General features: G+C 33.6%; 1 protein-coding gene and 1 pseudogene across 1 annotated transcript; both read right to left on the bottom strand.

Moving 5' to 3' along the window:
• Nucleotides 1-901: 901 nt before the first annotated feature.
• On the bottom strand, nucleotides 902-1,837 carry LOC134360801 (olfactory receptor 6C2-like). Its single transcript, XM_063075600.1, has one exon. It carries the CDS (start codon nucleotides 1,835-1,837, stop codon nucleotides 902-904), a length of 936 nt encoding a protein of 311 aa, XP_062931670.1.
• An 11,739-nt stretch (nucleotides 1,838-13,576) lies between these two features.
• On the bottom strand, nucleotides 13,577-14,516 carry LOC134391679 (olfactory receptor 6C2-like; annotated as a pseudogene).
• Between the last annotated feature and the right edge of the window lie 4,572 nt (nucleotides 14,517-19,088).

The raw sequence follows: 19,088 nt of genomic DNA on the forward strand, positions 1-19,088 counted from the left end.
AAAAATTTACTGCTTAATTTAGCTACATTTTGAATTAAGATGTCATATTCTATGTTAACAAATAAATTTTTTCTCCATTCTTAATTTAATTTTTCAACTGAAATTAACATTTTGACTTTGTGCTTATAATTTTATATCCTTTCAGAAAAGAGCCTTTCTCACCTTTAAGTTAATAGTCTGTATAATCTGTGAATCTTTTAATTTTAGATTTTTAGCATTTTATAATGTGTATGCATATGCACATGTCTATGAATATAGTCCAGGATCCGAAATATTAAATTCTGCTTCTATTTAAAACACATTTATTTGGACATGCATTTTTTCTTAACTTTTCAATTATATCATGTTACTTCTTGATAATGGTCATTTAAAAAAAAGTATAGTTATAGAGGATTATTAGGGAGTTAATAAGTTCTATGATATTATCAATTTTTTTTCACTGCCTGAAATTTAGCCTGCTAAGAACAGGAACTCAATAAATTTTAATTTAGTCAAGTAAAATATTCAGCAATGTTTAGAATGAAAGAGATAATGAGATCTTTCAATCAATTATTTTCTTGCAAGTACAAGAAAATTTAAGATAAGCTAGTGGTTTACTTGTTTAATTTGCATTTGTTTTATGTTACTTTGTTTTTAATTTTTGCTTGATAGATGGGAAATAAAGTCAGGATTACATTTACTAGAAAAATATTATAATGTCTTAGGATTGAGATATTATCCTAAAAGACGTTCGTTTGTAGGGGGATGAAAGGAGAATGCGGTGGAGGCTATTTGTTCTGGGTGCAATAAATGTTTGAGAAAGTTAACGTGAATAGAGAACAGATCAAGAAGAGACAAACAGATTTGAAACTGATTGATTTACTCTTAGTTTGATATTTGATTTCTACACTTGAGCATTCCCTTACTTCTTTGAGACCAATGCAAGTTTTTTGAAGGAATCAGTAAATGCTTGTCTCACTTGTTTGTTTCTCAGAGTGTAAATGAATGGATTCAACATGGGAGCAATGGATGTCATCAGCACTGTCACACCCTTGTTAATATCCACAGACTCCTTTGCTGAAGGTTTGACATAGATGAAGATACAGCTTCCGTAGGTGATGGAAACCACAGTCATGTGAGAAGAGCAGGTGGAAAAAGCCCTTTTCCTTTGCTGGGCAGAGGGGAATCTGAGAATGGTTTTGATGATGTAGATGTAGGAGAGAACAACACACAGAAGGGTTGTGATGAAGGTCAATACAGCACTGGCTATGACCATCTGCTCTATGTGCCATGTGTCTGAGCATGAAATCTTCAAGATAGGAGATGAATCACAGAAAAAATAATCAATGACATTTGAGTCACAGAATTTCAAATTTATGAATTGTGTACGTGGTGGAAATATGACCAACAAGCCAGCCATCCAACAGCAGAGGACAAGTCTCCTGCAGACTGGGCTGCTCATGATGGTCACATAATTCAGGGGTTTGCAGATGGCCACGTAGCGGTCATAGGACATGATGGCCAGAAGAAAGAATTCTGTTACTCCAAAGACATCAATAAAAAATGCTTGAACGAGACAAACACTATAAGTAATTGACCTGTCACATGTTGCTATGTTATACAAATACCTAGGAATACAAGCAGATGTAAATGAAATTTCTAGTAAAGCAAAATTCTGTAGGAAAAAGTACATGGGTGTTTTAAGGTGGAAGTCCACCAAAGTGAGAAATATGATGGTCAGATTTCCAGTTATACTTATTATGTAAGTGAGAAATAGAAAAACAAAAATAGGAATCTGAAGTTGAGGGTCATCAGTCAGTCCCAACAGGATGTAGGTTGTTATTGTGTGGTTTCTCATCCCTGACTACTGAATTTTATTCAATCTTAATGTAAAATTTAGAGGTATTTTCCTTGAGTAGAGTGATTTCAAACCAGATAGCAATAAACAGTTGCACTTAGAGCAAACTAAATTCACACTTAGTTTCTTCTGTAAGTAGTGATTGATGTTGCCTACACTCTAGTGGGCTTGGCTACTCAATTGATTTTTATTGTTTTGATAGCTTGTGATAGATTTTTAAACATACCTTTAAAATATGTTCTACCATCCCAATTTCCTCCTTTCTTTCACATTTGTAATCTACATCCTGTTGGATATTCACATGTTATTAGATTTGACCCATAATGTGTTGTGATTCAACAAAATTGTAATTTTTTTATGTCTAACGTTTATTCTGTCTTTTAAAGGTGAATATTTAAATGTAATCATTTTTCATGTCTTTCCTAGATGATTTCGTCCTTGATAAAATGTAAAGATGTAACAACTAAGGTGGGCTCCACGCACAGGCTTTGGTGATCCATTTGCAACTTGCAATATTGTATTTTACCTTTGTGACCAAGCATGTGTTTATGTTTTCTTTTGTGTTTTAAAAAGGAACTTCCACATTGTTGGCTCACTTCTGTGACTCTCCTTACCTTTCTCTGATAGTATGTAATAGATACTTAGTGTTCACTGGGACACACAATACAGGGAGTATTTTAATGCACAATTTATTTGCCACATGTGAAGCAATGTTTGGTCCAAGGATATACAGCTGAAAAAAAACCAGAAAAACCACATATTTCTTTTATGCATTGTCTCTTCAGTTAAGTATGAGAAATACTCTAACAATACTTGTTAATATTTACTATCAGTATCGTCAAGTTCAAAATCAAATTTGAAATACTGAGTATACTCTTCAGCACTTCCTGTGTGCAACTGCTTAGTTGAGATTTTCAGTTTGAGCATCACTTCTACTGGCAAGTCTTCTAATACTGTTTTGTCTTGGGTGTTCCTCATTTGTGCTCCTATGATAAGTAATTATTTCCATTTTAGCACTTCCTCTGAGAAAATGAGTTTGTTGAGATTGGGGACTGTTGTCGTTTTTTTCTTTAAACCAGGATAGCTACCAAAACTAACACAATCTTAGCTTTTTAGTGTACGTGTAAGAAATATTTTTGTATAAATATGTACGTATCTAATTCATTGGCCTACGCATCCCAGCTTCCGTCCTATTTGATTTTCATCTTGAGATAGTTTGTCACCAATTTCAATTATTTAAATTTTGTATTCCCCTCTATTTAACATTAATATATATATTTTCATCTGAATCAGGTGTTTTGCTAGTGAATAAATTCATACCATGAGGTAGCACTCTCTCTGCTTTTATTACCTTCCACGCTGACCAAACTGTGAACTGGCCTCTCCTCTTTGCTATGCGCTCATGCAGTAAATAGTTGTATCTTTGTTGGTGATGATTTGAGATTTCTTCAGGAATCTGTTAGTAAAATATTCAAAACAGAGGTCAAGAAATTTGCATATCTTGATTCATAAGTTTTACATGCTATTAATCTTTTTTGATGGTTTGTAAATTTTTATTTCTTTTTACTTTTCTTTACATTTTCTTGTGTAGATGCTTTACAATGGCCACTAGTCTTATTAGAAAAAAGCAATTTTCATTAAGAAAAAAGAATGCTTGAGCACATCAAAACCAACTTGGTTCAATAATATTGATTAATATGAATAACCACATTATTCTGGCTTATACATACTTCAACAATATCCTCCTTAATTATTTAATAGGTTAAAAAATCCAAACAAGGGAGGAAAAGATGGATTCTTCTGAGGCAGGAAGGAATCAACAACTATACGTGTGGAGGAATCGTTTCCTTATGATTTCTCCTTACTTAGATCTTTTATTCCTTTATAAATGGTGACCTAAAATGAATTGTTAGTCTTTAGAAAAGCTATGAGCAAGACAGGTCCAGATGGAACAGAGCAGACAGCTAGAGGGACAGAGGAAGCTCACCAACTGTTCTGAGGGTCAGTGGAATGGATATCTGAGGAAAAAATTAGATCAGAGCTATGAAATGTAGAAAGTAGCTGCAGAAGGCTGGATTTAACATGATAGACATCTTAAATCGTATTGTATATATATTTTTAAGCCCTTTGCGCACTTAATTTTATTCTGTTTAATTTCAAAACACTGTATTTGTGTAACCAGTTTTAAATCCCCCTTTTTAAAAAAATTCTTTTTAAAAAAAATAGTTAAGTATGTGAGATGATGGATATGTTAATTAATTTCATCATTTTACAATGCATACGCATATCAAAACACCACATTGTATACCATAAACATAGACAATTTTTATCTGGAACAAAAAATCTCTACAAAAGGATAATGAAATATATGTTCTTTCTTGATCCCTATTTTATTGGTTATTTCTACATCCAGTGTCTAACATCCTGGTGCTATGGAACCAGGGTTATCGGGTCATGTTTTTCTACTACATTTAGATCCTGTATATTTTCATCTATGAAATGGAGATAATAATACCTATTGTCTTAGTCTGTTTGTGCTGTTATAACAAAATATTACAAACTGGACAATTTTTTAAATAAAACCAGAAATTTATTTTCTAACAGTTCTGGAGGCTGGGAAGTCAAAGATCAAAATGCTGACAAGTCCAGTTGTCTGTTCTAGGCTGTTGTTCACTTCAGAGATGGAGCCCTGATGTTCATCCTCCACAGGGAGGAACTCTGTGTGCCTCACATGGTGGAAGGCAAAAGGGCAAGGGAGCCTGATGATGCATCAAGCCTCTTTTTTAAAAAATTTAATTTAATTTTGTTAATATACAATGTGGTTGATTATTGTGGCCCATTACCGAAACTTCCCTCCCACCTCCCTTTCCCTGCTCCTTCCCAACAACCTCATATCTGTTCACTTGTGGTATCAGCTTCAAGGAATTGTGATTGCTGCATGAAGCCTCTTGTAAGGCTTTAATCCCATTCATGAAGTAGGATCCCCTATGGTCTAATTGCTTTTTAAATGCCCCACCTCTTAATACTATCACATTGGCAACACCTATATCTTAGAGAATACATATGCAAATCATATTACCTATCTTGTCTAATTTGTAGGTTTAATAATGAATAAATGATGATATATGCAAATAATATGAAAAATGTAGCATAACATAGAAATCTAATTTGCTTCATTATAATTGATAATGATGGCGTAACAGGATCAGCATTGTCTTTCAATTTTATTTATGTTTATTTTTGGGGGGTACAGTGTGTTGTTTCAATATTCATACACTGCACAATGAATCACTTAGGGTAGATAGTACAGTATTGCACCCATTAGTCCACCCTTTCCCCTCCCCCAAAACCTCCCTTCTTCCAGCCTCTCATAACCATTATTCCACCCTTTACTTCTGTCAGAAAACCACTTTTCTTTCTTTTTTTTTTAGATCCCACGTATGAGTGAGACCATGTGGTATTTGTCTTTCTGTGCCTGCTATACTTCATTTAACGTGATGGTTTCCAGCTCCATCCATGTTTCTGCAAATGATAGGATATCATTTCTTTTTATAGTTGAATAGTATTCCATTGTGTATATACACCCCAGTTAAAAAAAAAAATAGAGAGCCCAGTAACAAACGTGCATTTAGAGCCAACTGATTTTTGACAACGGTGTCAAGAATATAGAGTGGGGAAAAGACAGCATCTTCAATCAGTGGTGCTGAGGAAACTGGATATCCACATGCAGAAGATTGAAACTAGACTCTTATCCCTCAGCATAGAGAAAAATAAACTCAAAATGGATACAAGCCTAAACTTAAGACCTGAAACTATGAAACTACTAGAAGAAAACAGGGTAATGCTACATGATATGGGAGCAGGCAGTGCTTTTTTGAATGAGACCCCAAAGGCACAGCAAATAAAGCAAAAATACAGAAATGAGACTGCATCAAACTAAAAAGCTTCTGCACAGCAAGGGACACTGTCAACAAAGAGAAGAAAAAACCTACAGAATGAGTAAAAGTGTTTGCAAACTGCACATCAGACACGGGGCTAATATCCAGAATATGTAAGGAAATCAAATAGCAAAAAAACAAGTAAACTAATTTAAAAACAGACAAAGACCTGGATAGACATTTCTCTAAAGAAGACATAATACAAATGGCCAACATGCACATGAAAAAATGCTCAAAATATTTAAAAAAATTCTTAGTATTTCAAAATTTCACCTATTTCAAAATGACTTTATGAATGTACCACACGTTCTTTTAAATGCTTAAAATTGTTTTTATTTATACATATTTATGAAGTACAGAGTTGACCATCAGTATTTGTGAACAACATGTGATGATGAAAGTAATATTATTCTCATGTTCCTCACTACAAATCAAATTACTTTTTGGATGAGTGGATAAGGTAAATGTTGTACATGTACAAGTTTTAAAGCAACTTCGACATGCTATTATATATCTCTTTGATTTCTGCAATTGTTGAAATGTCTGCAAAATGCATATTTTTATGAACATTATTTCACAATTCATAAAAATTCCTAGAAATGTAATTTCAAGGACATAGGACATAGTTATTTAGAACTTTTGTGTATATTTACCAAGGCATCATCTATGAACTTTATATCACTGTTTTCCTTGAGCTCACTGTGTGACTGTGTAATTGTATCTTCACTCAAATCACTGCAATGTATCATGGGACTTTTTTAAAGATCACCCCTCACTATAAGACCAGTTATTAAATTTAAACTCCAAGATCTGCTGTCATCATCACAGACCAGTGACATTCTTAGGAACTATAGGGACACAGTGTAATAACTACAGCTGATCATTTTAATTGAAAGAAAGGGTGCTCTTTTTCAGCTTTCGTACTGTCCCCAATCCATTACTTCTCAACCCAGTAGCTCCTAGATCTATTCCAAGGTAGCATGCTCTTTCCTGCACCCTGTGGGTGATAGCCCTTGTTCCAAACTATTCGTCATTTATCCCATTCACTGCTAATCCTAGCTATTAGGAGGCAAAGTTTAAGAAAACAGTTGCATCTTCCGAAGACTTTTATACTTAACAAAAAGTGAAGGGATAGCTAGTTTTGTGAATATTATTAGATAATCTTTCATGGGGTGTGATTTTAATGCAGGTATACATATTTTTCCCTGTAAAGAGGGGAGTGAGAGTATGACAGATAACTTCTCATTGTATATAAGTTTATATTATCATTATATAACTAAAAAGCAGCATTAAAAAGTGCAACTGAGAGATATGTGTTGATTTTTACATAATAATTCAAATAATTACATCTGACTTTGGTAAATCACATCAAACCTGATTCTCAGAGAAAACCATTACACAGATTTACTGGAAATGAAAGTAAATGAAATAGCCACTGTACTTACTCTTCTGAGAGTTAGTAATAGCTTCTGCTGATTCTTTAACATCAAGAGTGTTCAAGGCTAATTTGATGAAGAGGACCTAGCAGCAAAGTCTTGGCTGGGATTATCCTGTCTCTCAGTTTATGTCTCCACTTTGCTGCTCTGAGAGGGCCTGGAACTGTTTGAGTTTTTCCTTTACTTCCTTTTTTTCTTTTCTTTTACGTTCAGTACATTGAGAGGATTTTCTAACCAAAGACTATGATCTCTTTTGAACCTAGGAAGTATTTTCTAGCTCTTTTTGGGTGGAAAATAAAACATTGTTCAAATATTGCTTTCTCTTGCTTTCAAAGCATTTTTATTACGATATCTCTGGACAGGGTGAGAGGCTTTTACACTATTAAGGCTTACATTTGATTTATTTGCAGAATCTGAATCTATTAAATAATAGATGACTGGGACCTTAGTGACCCATGTTCAAATGTCACTAATGAGTCTTCTTTGTAATGAACTGGGTAAAAATCCCTAAAGATGCAGCAGTGGGGACAGTGTCCTTAGAGACACAATGATGCAACAATAGCATCAGGCACAGGTCAAGATACAATAGTTAAAAAACCAGATGGTCAAGAACAAATCCGCCTTTCCTGCATTTTTTCCCTACCATGTATGAAAGTTGAAAGATCACAAACTAACCTACATACTGTTTTTTCAGTCATTAAAGAAGATAACAAAATGATTATATTAGGAAACTCTAAGCAAGTGATAATTCTTTTTAATTATACATTAATATATAAAGTTTTATATAAATATTTAAAAAATAAAAATACAGTTTCTATTATTTACCTTTACAAGTTGCTTTTTTTCCCTAGTTATATACACTATTACCAAAAAAATAATCATTGATGTGAATGATGATGCATGATATGTGTTTTCAAAATTCATTCATATTTTAACCCATTCTTAGCAGTTTTAAATGAATGTGCAGTTATCACTATTCCTTAAAAATAGCTTTATTAAAGTCAATTGCACGACTGTATCATCTCAGATATTTAGTTTGTTTGGCCTTTTTTACAACTAACCATTGCTGGGGGCAGTGCACTTAGATGAAATTCTAGAGGTAGAATTTCAGAATCAAAATGAAAATATATTCACATTTTGAGGCTCTTCTATTAAACTGCCAAAGTGCCTTCAAAAAGGTTATACCAAACTGACAGTTAAATTGTATTTATGGCCTAGCTTTGCACCACACTTCATTTAATACTTATGGTCCTGTTTAATGGTCACATATGATGTGAAACTTTCTCATCAGTTTGTCATTGGTTTTAATTCTGTTTATGCTATTATAATTTATAGTAACTCATGCATCAGAAATTTATTTTTCCATTTTTTCTGAATAGACCTTGTATTTTCATTTTAATTCCTATATGCTTTACATGTTACTGTTATATTCATAGGATCTTATCTTTTAATGAGATACTATTTTTAAAATCAGTTTTGCACCATTTTAACTGTGTATAATTTAGTTGCATCTAAGGAGAATCTACCTCTTTCACTGTTGTATTTTTGTAATGGCTATCCTTAATAATATTTTAACAGAAATAATTGAGAAGTAAATATTTTTCATTGAAATACCATAATTATATATACTTATGGGATACAATGTGATGTTCTGATTGACATATGCAATAGGAAATGATTAAATCAAACTGAGTAACATATTCATCATCTCGCTTACCTATCATTCAGGCTCTAAACAGAGTTTCTTACGTGTAAAGGTGGATAGTACTTTTTTTTTCCTGCACTGTTTTGCTTTCTTCCTCATATCTTCCTTTTAGTACTTCTTATGATGTAATCATGTATGGATTCAGGTCAAGATATATATTTTCTTTTCAAAATAAACAATTGTGGATGCTATTACATATACATCAAGTATATGTTTTTACATCAAGATATTTATGCTTTCTTTCATTAGTAAAAACTTTTTCGGTTTTGGTGTTCACTGCTGCTTCTCATTATTTTGAGTACTGGAAACTTTCCCGTTGACTTCTTTGGAATATTAAGCTGAGTTGTAAGACAGATTGTCCACTCCCACTGCTTACATTTATTACTGCATTGAAGGGCCTAAACAGGGCAGTAAAACAAAGAGAAATAAATATACTGTTTTGCCATTATTTGCAGATTATTTGATTATGTATGTGTGTTGCAATAGTTAAAAGATCCTATGAGTAAATCACTTGAATTAATTGGTAAATTTTATAGTTAATAATGACTAAATTCGGAAAGGTCGACAGCCAAAGTCAATATACAAAAACCAGTAGAACCTGTCGATAACAGCAACAAACAGAGGATAAAATAAAAAATTCTTATAAAATAGCAACAACCATGCAGGAATGAATATACCAAAATACATAGTAATATGTCTATCAATATTGTGCAAAGCCCCTCTGCATTTAAAACTCTGAAACATTTTTGAAAGTAAAGACCAAAATGGGTGGTTGCTATACCATATTTTAATTGATCAGATTCTCTGCAATGTAAATATGGTAATTTTCACCCAATTGGCCTGTAGGCTTGATGCAATCTTAATTAAAATTGCTGTGAGAATTTTTCTGTTTGCAGAAATTGCAAAGGTTTTAAAAGTTTTATGAAAATCAGAGGGCTGAGAAGAGCCAAGACATTTCTGAGAAAGCAGAACAAAGCTGTTCCATTTGCACTACCCATTGTGAAAATTCATTAAAAAGCCACTGCAAATGAAACAGTAGAGTATTGATTCAAAGACAGAGAAACATTATCAACAGAATTAAACAATGAACCCTGAGAAGATTTACTTATGATACAACAATTAGTTATAACAACGTTGCCATTGAATGCGAAGAGGAAAGAGTAATGTTTTCAATAAGTAATGCTGCCTTATTTGGATATCAGTATGGAAAAAAGTAGAACATTTTCCCTACCTCAAACCATAGGCAAAAGTCAATTTCAGATGGGCCATAAACCCTAATTTTTAAGATCTGAGAATGAAGCTTATGGAACAGAACATAGTTAACTATCTTCATGATATTGGGCTAAACAATGATTTCCAAAGCAAAGCACAAAGAGCCTTAGTGAGAAAAGAAATGAAAAAATAAATTAGACTTTACTAAAATGAGAATTTTTGTTTCTCAAAGTTGACATAAAGAACATTAAAAGACAAGACACGGAAAGGGGATAAATAACTTCAATAAATACAATATTAGAAAATTCACAAAACTCCTACAAAAAATAAATTTTAAAAAGAGACAATCTAATAAAAAGGAAAACATGATTTGAATAGACACTTTGCAAAATAGGTTGTCTGATATCCAAAAAGCATATAATAAGGTGTTCAACATCATTAGTCAGAAAATGGCTAGAATTGCTAGTTTTGACAAATTTACATGTTGACAAGAAAATAGAGCAATTAAAACTCTCATGCTTTAATGATGGGAGAATATATTGGTAAAACATCTTTGAAAATTAGTTGCCAATGTCCACTAAGCTAAACATATGGCTACCATATAGGCTTTCAATTCCACTCCTAATGATATGATTATATTCTAAAGATATGAGTGCATATGTCTGTGCAAAAACACGTGCAAGAATATTTTAGCAGCTCTGTCTATAGCAGTCACATATTGGAAATAACCCAAATCTCTATTATTAGAAAATGATTAAATTAATTGGCTATAACTATGTGATTTATAACTTAGAACTTAAAAAAGAAACTGCTGTTAATATAATAACTCGGATGACTATCACAGACACAATGTTGAGAAAAATGACACAAGACCCAAAAGAATACATTCTGTGTATTTCTACTTTTATAGTGGTCATGAATAGACAAAACTAATCTTTTATATTATAAGTCAGCATAACACATACCTCAGATATTTTTTAAGGTGTTAAAAATATCTGTGTGCTGGTTAAATGATATCTACCCTTAAAGAAATTCATCAAGCTCCATGCATTGAATTATGTTCCTTACTATATGTTAAGCCTTAATCTTTGAAAAGTTTTTATATTTTTAGAGATACACATAGAAACATTATTGATGAAATAACATAAAGTATATATATGTTCAAATAATCAAATGAGGATTGGGAGGAATGGAGCGGTTCGCAGGTGAAACAAGATTGGCCATAAATTGATACTTATTGACGCTGTGATGGATATAGAGGCATGCACTATGATATTTTCTCCATTTCTGTAAGTTTCAAATTAGTAGAAATGGAGTGCTAAACACATAGTCAGGCACAGAGTAAGCGTTCAAAAATACTCGTTGCTAATAGAATGTTTTAAACATTTTTGGATGTTTTCAAGAAATCTAGGAGATGAGTTGTAATTACCTCTGAGCTGAAAAAGGCAAGCATCTTAGATCAAGGCCTATAGTAACTTCTCAGTCTGGGCCCTCAGTTGAGCTCTTAGTGAACCTGAAGAAGCAGATGACTTTTACTCCCACAATGCAGGCCTTCTCCAGCTTCTTGAACTCCAGACAGGGGAGGAGTTTCATTGCTATTAGAACTTCTAGAAACTGAAAGTTTCTAATCACTCAGTAGTCACCGAGTCTACAAGACCACTAATTTCCATTTAGAAATACCCAGTGCTTGTCAGATCAGGAATTCAGAACACGGACAGCATAATTCATAGTATTGTCAGTTTGGGAGTTAGGGTGAGAAATGGGCCAAGTGAGGAAATATGGGAAGGTTGGAAGAAAATGCAAAACGATGAAGGAAAAATGAGTCACCAGAGAGTCAGAGCTTTTGTATCAGAATGAACCGGAGTGAACGCTGTAGAAAAATTGCTATCGTGAGTTTCCAAAAAGCTCTGCCTGTGTAAGAAAGAGCTTTCTGTGATCTGTAAACTCATTTTACTCTGATGCCCATCCTGACTTCTCAGTATTAATGGGTATTTCTCTAAGAAACAGCATGGCTTAGGTATTCATATTCCCACTATTTACATATATTTAGAGGTTCAACTCTTTTTCAGAAGAATTAGAGTTACATTAGTGATCACAATGTTTATATTTTCCTTTAACAGTTCTTTTAGTTTTTATCCCACAGATTAACTCCATTTGTACGTTATTAATCTAATATGAAAAAAGAGGTATTGCATTTTGTAGTTGATTATTTTTAAGCTCACTGTATCTTTTATTATTTAAATGTTGCTTATAATGGTTTCAATACATGTGGAGTTTGCTTTGGGAGTTTCTTGAAATTACCTTGTTCCTGAAAAGTGTTTCTGTGGTGAAGCTTTCTTATGTCAAATACTGAAATTTGGTTCAAATAAACAGAGTTTGAATCCATTACTAACCAGCACCACATAAACATCAAAGGTATTCAAACAGAAATATAACATGAGCCACATATATAATTAAAAAAATTTAGTAGCCAAATTTAAAAATAACAATAAACTAATTTTAATAGTAATTTTTACTTAACCAAATATATCAAATACTATTATTTTAACGGGTAGTCACTGCAGAATTATTAATAAGATATATCACATTTAAGTCCCTAGAAATGTCACTGAAGCTCTTTGTTTTACTTGCTTGTTTCTCAAGATGTAAATAAGGGATTCAGCATAGGAGTGAAGGACATAGCGTTTTGTGACCACTTTTGCTGAGGGTTTAAACTAGATGAAGATACAGCTCCTTAGGTTTACAATGACTTGTAGTCATTTGTGGGACTAAGTTACATACTTTCCGTGTTTTTTATATTTTACATGTTTTTACAATCTTCTAGTAATTTTAATTTCTTAGCAGCCATTGGTTATAGTTATAGAGTAAGGCATAGAAACAAATGCAGATGTTAGGAATATGACTATTTTCCATACAAATTTACTAGTCGTTTAAGAACTGTTAGCACCTTATTTTGTATGTTTTCTATTTAAACTGTTCTGTACTTTCTAGAATCTTCAAAATTGTGGGATCTCATTTTTTTATAATTCAGTTTTTATTATTACATTGTGTAATGGTGAACATGCTAATTATCCTGATTTGATCATCACACATTGTACATGTATATTGATATTCAGTTCTGTACCCCACAAAAATGTTAAATCAATTATTTTTCAGTAAAAAAGATATAATCATTTGTTGTAGTTTCCTTTTTTTCCCTTTAAAATATTAAGATTTTCTTATTATTTGTGGTGTATATATCTTATTTAATGAATTGGTCACATACAACTGCTAAAATATAAGACATGAAAGGACAAGAAATTTGTGGGTTTTTTATTCTGATCAGTGCCTGAAATGGCATCTGGCATTAAAAAAGATCTTTGAGGAGAGGCTGGTTAAGGGCTCCAAAATCACAGCTAGATAGGAGGAATAATATCTAGTGTTCTGTAGCACTATAGGGTGACTATAGTTAGCAGTGACTTTTTGTATATTTCCAAATTTTTTTGATTGAGTCATTGAAGGCTTGTTTTACTTGCTTGTTTCTCAAGGTGTGAATGAACGGATTAAGCATGGGAGCAATGGAAGTAGTGGGGACTGTCACCTCCTCGTTAGCAGCCACTGATTCCTTTGCGGAAGGTTTAACGTAGAAGAAGATGCAGCTCCCATAGGTGATGCCGACCACGATCATGTGGGAAGAACAGGTAGAAAATGCCTCATTCCTTTGCTGGGCAGAGGGGAATCGTAGAATGGTCTTAATGATGTATGCGTAGGCTAGAACTACACATCCGAGGGTCATGATGAAGGTCTACACAGCACAGACTATGACGATCTGCTCCGGAAGCCACGTTTCTGAGCATGAGATCTTTAGGAGGGGCGATGCATCACAGACAAAACGGTCAATGAGATTAGAGTCACGGATTCCAGATTGAGACCCAGGCTGAGTGGTGGGAGTATGATCAACAATCCCGCTGTCCAGCAACAAAGGACTGGGCTTCTACACACTCTCTTATTCATGACGGTCACGTAATGCAGGGCTTGCAGATGGCTGTGTATCGGTCATAGGACATGGTGGCCAGGAGAAAAAATTCTGTCACACCAAAAAGATCAGTGAAAAACATTTGAATGATACAATTGTCATATGTGATTGCCTTGTCACCTATTGATATGTTGTATAAGAATTTGGGAATACAAGCCTATGTAGAGGAGATTTCTAAGAAGGAGAAATTTTGTAGGAAAACATACATGGCAGTTTTAAGGTGTGAATGTATGAAGGTGAGGGCGATGATGGTCAGGTTCCCGGTTATACTCAACGTGTAGGTACGAAAGAGAAAGAGGAAAATCCCAATCTTCATTTGAGGGTCATTGGTCAGTCCCAGCAAGATAAATGTTGTTATTGTATGGTTTCTCATCGTTGCTTTCTTACTTTTACTCAATCTGTATTTAAAATTCAGATATATTTGCACAGAATGGTAATTAATAGAGGAGAAAGTATGCAAACAAATTCACGTGCATTTACAAATTTTGTTTATAAATCTCAACATCCTGGTAGCGTAGGTTCTACAATTGTGTATTTTTGGTCATTTCAGGGGAGATTTAGAAAACATCCAAATCTATACCACACTTCAAAATATTATGGGTGCTTTCTTCTCATCACATTTCATTCCCATGTTATTTATGTTATTTTATCTGCATCTTGAGTTTAATTTTTCCATACAGATTTGACTGCTAATGTTTTGTGAGATCAATAGTTCTTTCCTACCCACAGGCTGAATCCTAAAGCTGAATCTTGACCTTTCTTTAGCATTTTCATGTGTCTTCTTGAAGTACTGTTATTGAGAGAGTGCAAATATATCACAAATAGCTTGGGGTTCAGTATACAGGCTCTCCATATACGTTGCTTAAGATGTTAAGCTCTCACAGTTTAATTATTGAAATTTGTATTTTCTTTAAAAAATTTCTTCCTTACTGACACATTCTCCTGACTCTTCCTGAGAACTTTCTGTTTAAAATTACAGTCTTTTTCTACTGCAGTGCAGAAGAAAGGGAGTATTTTGATAAAAAATAGAATGATAACATATGTTAGCTGTAAAATATATAGGAATGTACAAAAGCATCATAATTATGTTTAGTCTTAAATATGTTTAGTTAAGGTTGAAATACACTCCAAAATACTGTTCTTAATATAACTAAGTACAAATAATATCAGATTTAAGCGATTGAACATTTCTTCAAATATGGCTTGATTTCATTGTAACAGTTTTGTCATCTTAAATTGGAAATAATACCATCCTTCATTCATATACTGTGTTGAAAAATTAAAGTAGTTAATATATAAAGTACTATTGGTCGTAATGAGTAATAAATATATGTTAACTATTTCATTGACATGGTCCACAATGATTTTCCTTTTGTTAGTCACCAGTCAACTGTCAATATACTGTAAGTGTGTTATTTCCTCACAATTTTATTGAAATAATTTATACCGTATTTTATCAAACACCAACTTTTTCTGTTAAAGTTTAGGAACTTTCTAAGTAGAATGGATTCTTCTAACCGCACTATATTCCTAGCACTCTCTCATAACTTACCTTACTGCCACACACATATTTTACCTGTCACACTTTTGCTTTGTAATTTCTAGACATTTCTTTTCTTTCTGGTCACTCTTATGTTGATAGTTCTTAGTGCTTCTTTCTTTCTTAACATATACACACTGTGGGCATTTTTTTGAACTCCTAATCTCCAAAAAAGGGTTGGTTTTTATAATCTCAGTCATATAACCAAATGTACTCCAAATATAAGTCCAAAATTAAATGCTTGATTTCTTTTACACCGCATCCTATTTCTCCCCTTCCATTTTTTATAAACAAACTAGTATGTTTATAGTTATTGAAGCTTTACTATATGTTAGATACTGAAATAAATGCTTTGCATGGACTATCTGGAGTAATCTTCTCACCAGTGCTCTATGTTTCCTCATTCCGTGTCTGTCCTCAGAATCAGTTATTATCTTAACGCAAACTATAAACCTTCTTCAATCAAAACAAATAATTATCTATTGGAAGGTCGACACAGTCTAAAATTCAGTCTTTTATAAAATTGAGTTTTTAATCCCTCGTGAAATGGGAATATAATAGAATCTACTGCATAAAAATATTATGGGTTAAACAAATTTACCTTATAATACAACTAAGTATGAGAAATATTTTTAGTATTATATTATTGTTAATTGAAAAATCATAATTTTATACATTTATGGCATACAATATGGTGGGTCCTTTTTTATTGGTTATGAATATTCTTGAGATACAAAACTGGTTGTCACCCCTCGTGCCCATGATGTGAGGGCCAGATTCATACTGGCAGCATACCCATTACCAGAAATTGTATTTGCACCTTGTGTCCCAACCCAATTATAATCAACCCCCCTCTCCCTCTCCCTTTACTCCCACTCCACTTTGTAGTCCAGGGAATGTTCTCTCCCTCTGCAAGTCCAGCACACCACTGTGGTCTTTCTTTCCTTCCTTCTTTCTCTCATAGCTCCCTCTTATGAGTGAGTACGTGTGGTATTTATCCCTCTGTGCTTTTCTTATTTCACTCAACGTAAGTTTCACCAGGCAAATCCATGTTGTTGCAAATGAGAGTATTTCATTCTTTTTTATGGCGGAGTAGTGTTCCATGGTGTATATATACCACAGTTTCCTTATCCAATCGTCCGTTGATGGACATTTATGTTAATTCCATGTCTTGAGTATTGTAAACAGAGCTGTGATGAATATGGGAGTGTAGGTATCCCATCAAAATGGTGATTTCCATTCCTCTGGGTATATAACCAGAAGTCAGATTGCTGGATTGTATAGAAGATCTATCTGTAGTTGTTTGAGAAATCTCCATACTGTTTTTCATAGTGGTTGTACTAATTCACAGTCCCAACAATAGTGTAGGAGTGTTCCCTTCTATCCATACCCTCGCCAACATTTGTTATTCTCTGTCTTTTTGATTATAGCCAGTCTAACTGGGGTGAGGTGGTATCTCAAGGTAGTTTTAATTTTCATGTCCCTGATGACTAGTGATGTTGAGCATTTTTTCATGTACCTGTTGGCCACTTGTATGTCTTCCTGTGAAAAGTATCTATTTAGCTACTTTGCCCATTTTTTAATTGGGTTATTTTATTTTATTTTTTTTTACTGTATAATTGCTTGAGTTCCTTGTATATTATGGCTATTAATCCCTTGTTGGATGCATAGTTAACACAAATTTTTTCCCACACTGTAGGTTGGCATTGCACTCTATTGATTGTTTCCTTTGCTGTTCAGAAGGATTTTAGTTTGATATAGTCCCATTTGCTCATTTTTCTTTCATTGCTTGTGATTTCAGGCTCATGTTCATAAAGTCTGTGCTCAGACCTAGCTGGCGAAGTGGTTCACCTATATTTTCCTTTAGTAATGTTACAGTTTCATGTACTTAAGTCTTTAAACTATTCTGAGTTGATTTTAGTGTATGTTGGGAGGTGCATATCTAGTTTTATTCTTCTGCATATGAATATCCAGTTTTCCCAGCATCACTTGCTGAAGAGGCAGTCTTTTCCCTAATGTAGGTTTGTGTTGCCTTTGTCCAATATCAGATGGCTGTAAGCCTGAGGGGTGATATCTGGGTTCTTCCATCTACTCCTCTGGTCTGAATGTCTATTTTTATACCAGTATCATGCTGTTTTGGTTACAATAGCTTTGTAGTATAATTTGAAGTCAGGTAGTGTTATGCATCTGGCTTTATTTTTTTTGCTCAGGATTGCTTTGGCTATTTGGGCTCTTTTGTTGTTCCATAGGAAGGGTAAGATTGTTATTTCCATTTCTGTGAAGAATGCCATTGGTATTTTGATGGGGATTGCATTGAATCTGTAGATCGCTTTTGGAAGTATAGACATTTTCACAATGTTGTTTCTTCCAATCCAAGAGAATGGAATATCTTTCCTTGGTATTTTTTTTTTAACAATTGTAAATGCGCTTACTTTATGTTCTACTAAATGGGCTTCACTTTCTGTTAATTGATTATTAGAGTATATAAATGGACCTGACTTTCGGGCATTTATTTGGTATTCTGCAACATTACTGAAGTTGTTAACCAGCTCTAGGAGATTTTTGATTGAGTCTTTAAGTTTTTCTGTATAGAGTATCATGTCCTGTACGAATAGGGAAAGTTTGACTTTGTCTTTTCCAATCTAAATTCCCTTTATTTCTTTTCTTGCCTGATTGCTGTGGCTAGTACTTCCAGTACTATGTTATATAGAAGTTGTGAGAGTGGGCATCTGTCTCTTGTTACTGTTCATAAGGGAAAGGCCCTCGGTTTTTCCAATTCAGAATGATACTGTCAGTGGGATTGTCATAAAAGGTTATTACTGTGTTGAGATACTTTCCTTCTTTTCCTAATTTGTTGAGAATCTTTATCATGAAGGGATGTTAAATTATGTAAAATGCTTTTTCATCATTTATTGAGATAATCCTAAGGTATTTTTTTAAATTATATTTTATTTTGTCATTATAAAATGTAGTTGATTATTGTGGCCCATTACCGAAACCTCTCTCCCTCCTCCCTCCCCCCTCCCTCACAACAATGTCCTTTCTGTTTGCTTGTCATATCAACCTCAAGGAATTGTAATTGCTCTGTCTTCTTCCCCCCCCAGTTTATTGTGTATTTCTTTATTTTTAGCTCACACAAATAAGTGACAACATGTGAAATTTCTCTTTCTGTGTCTGACTAGCTTCACTTAATATAATTCTCTCAAGGTCCATCCATGTTGTTGCAAATGGCAGTATTTCATTCTTTTTTTATAGCAGAGTAGCATTCCATTGTGTAGATACACCATCTTTTCCATATGCACTCATTTGATGATGGACATTTGGGCTGGTTCCAACTCTCAGCTATTGTAAATACTACTGCGATGAACATTGGAGAACAGGCATACGTTCGACTTGATTTCCATT

Source organism: Cynocephalus volans, chromosome 12, assembly GCF_027409185.1.
Source record: "Cynocephalus volans isolate mCynVol1 chromosome 12, mCynVol1.pri, whole genome shotgun sequence".
NCBI classification, from domain to species: domain Eukaryota; kingdom Metazoa; phylum Chordata; class Mammalia; order Dermoptera; family Cynocephalidae; genus Cynocephalus; species Cynocephalus volans.

Excerpts from the sequence above, each read along its gene's own strand:
- LOC134360801 (XM_063075600.1), bottom strand. The coding sequence starts at position 1,837 with ATGAGAAACCACACAATAACAACCTACATCCTGTTGGGACTGACTGAT.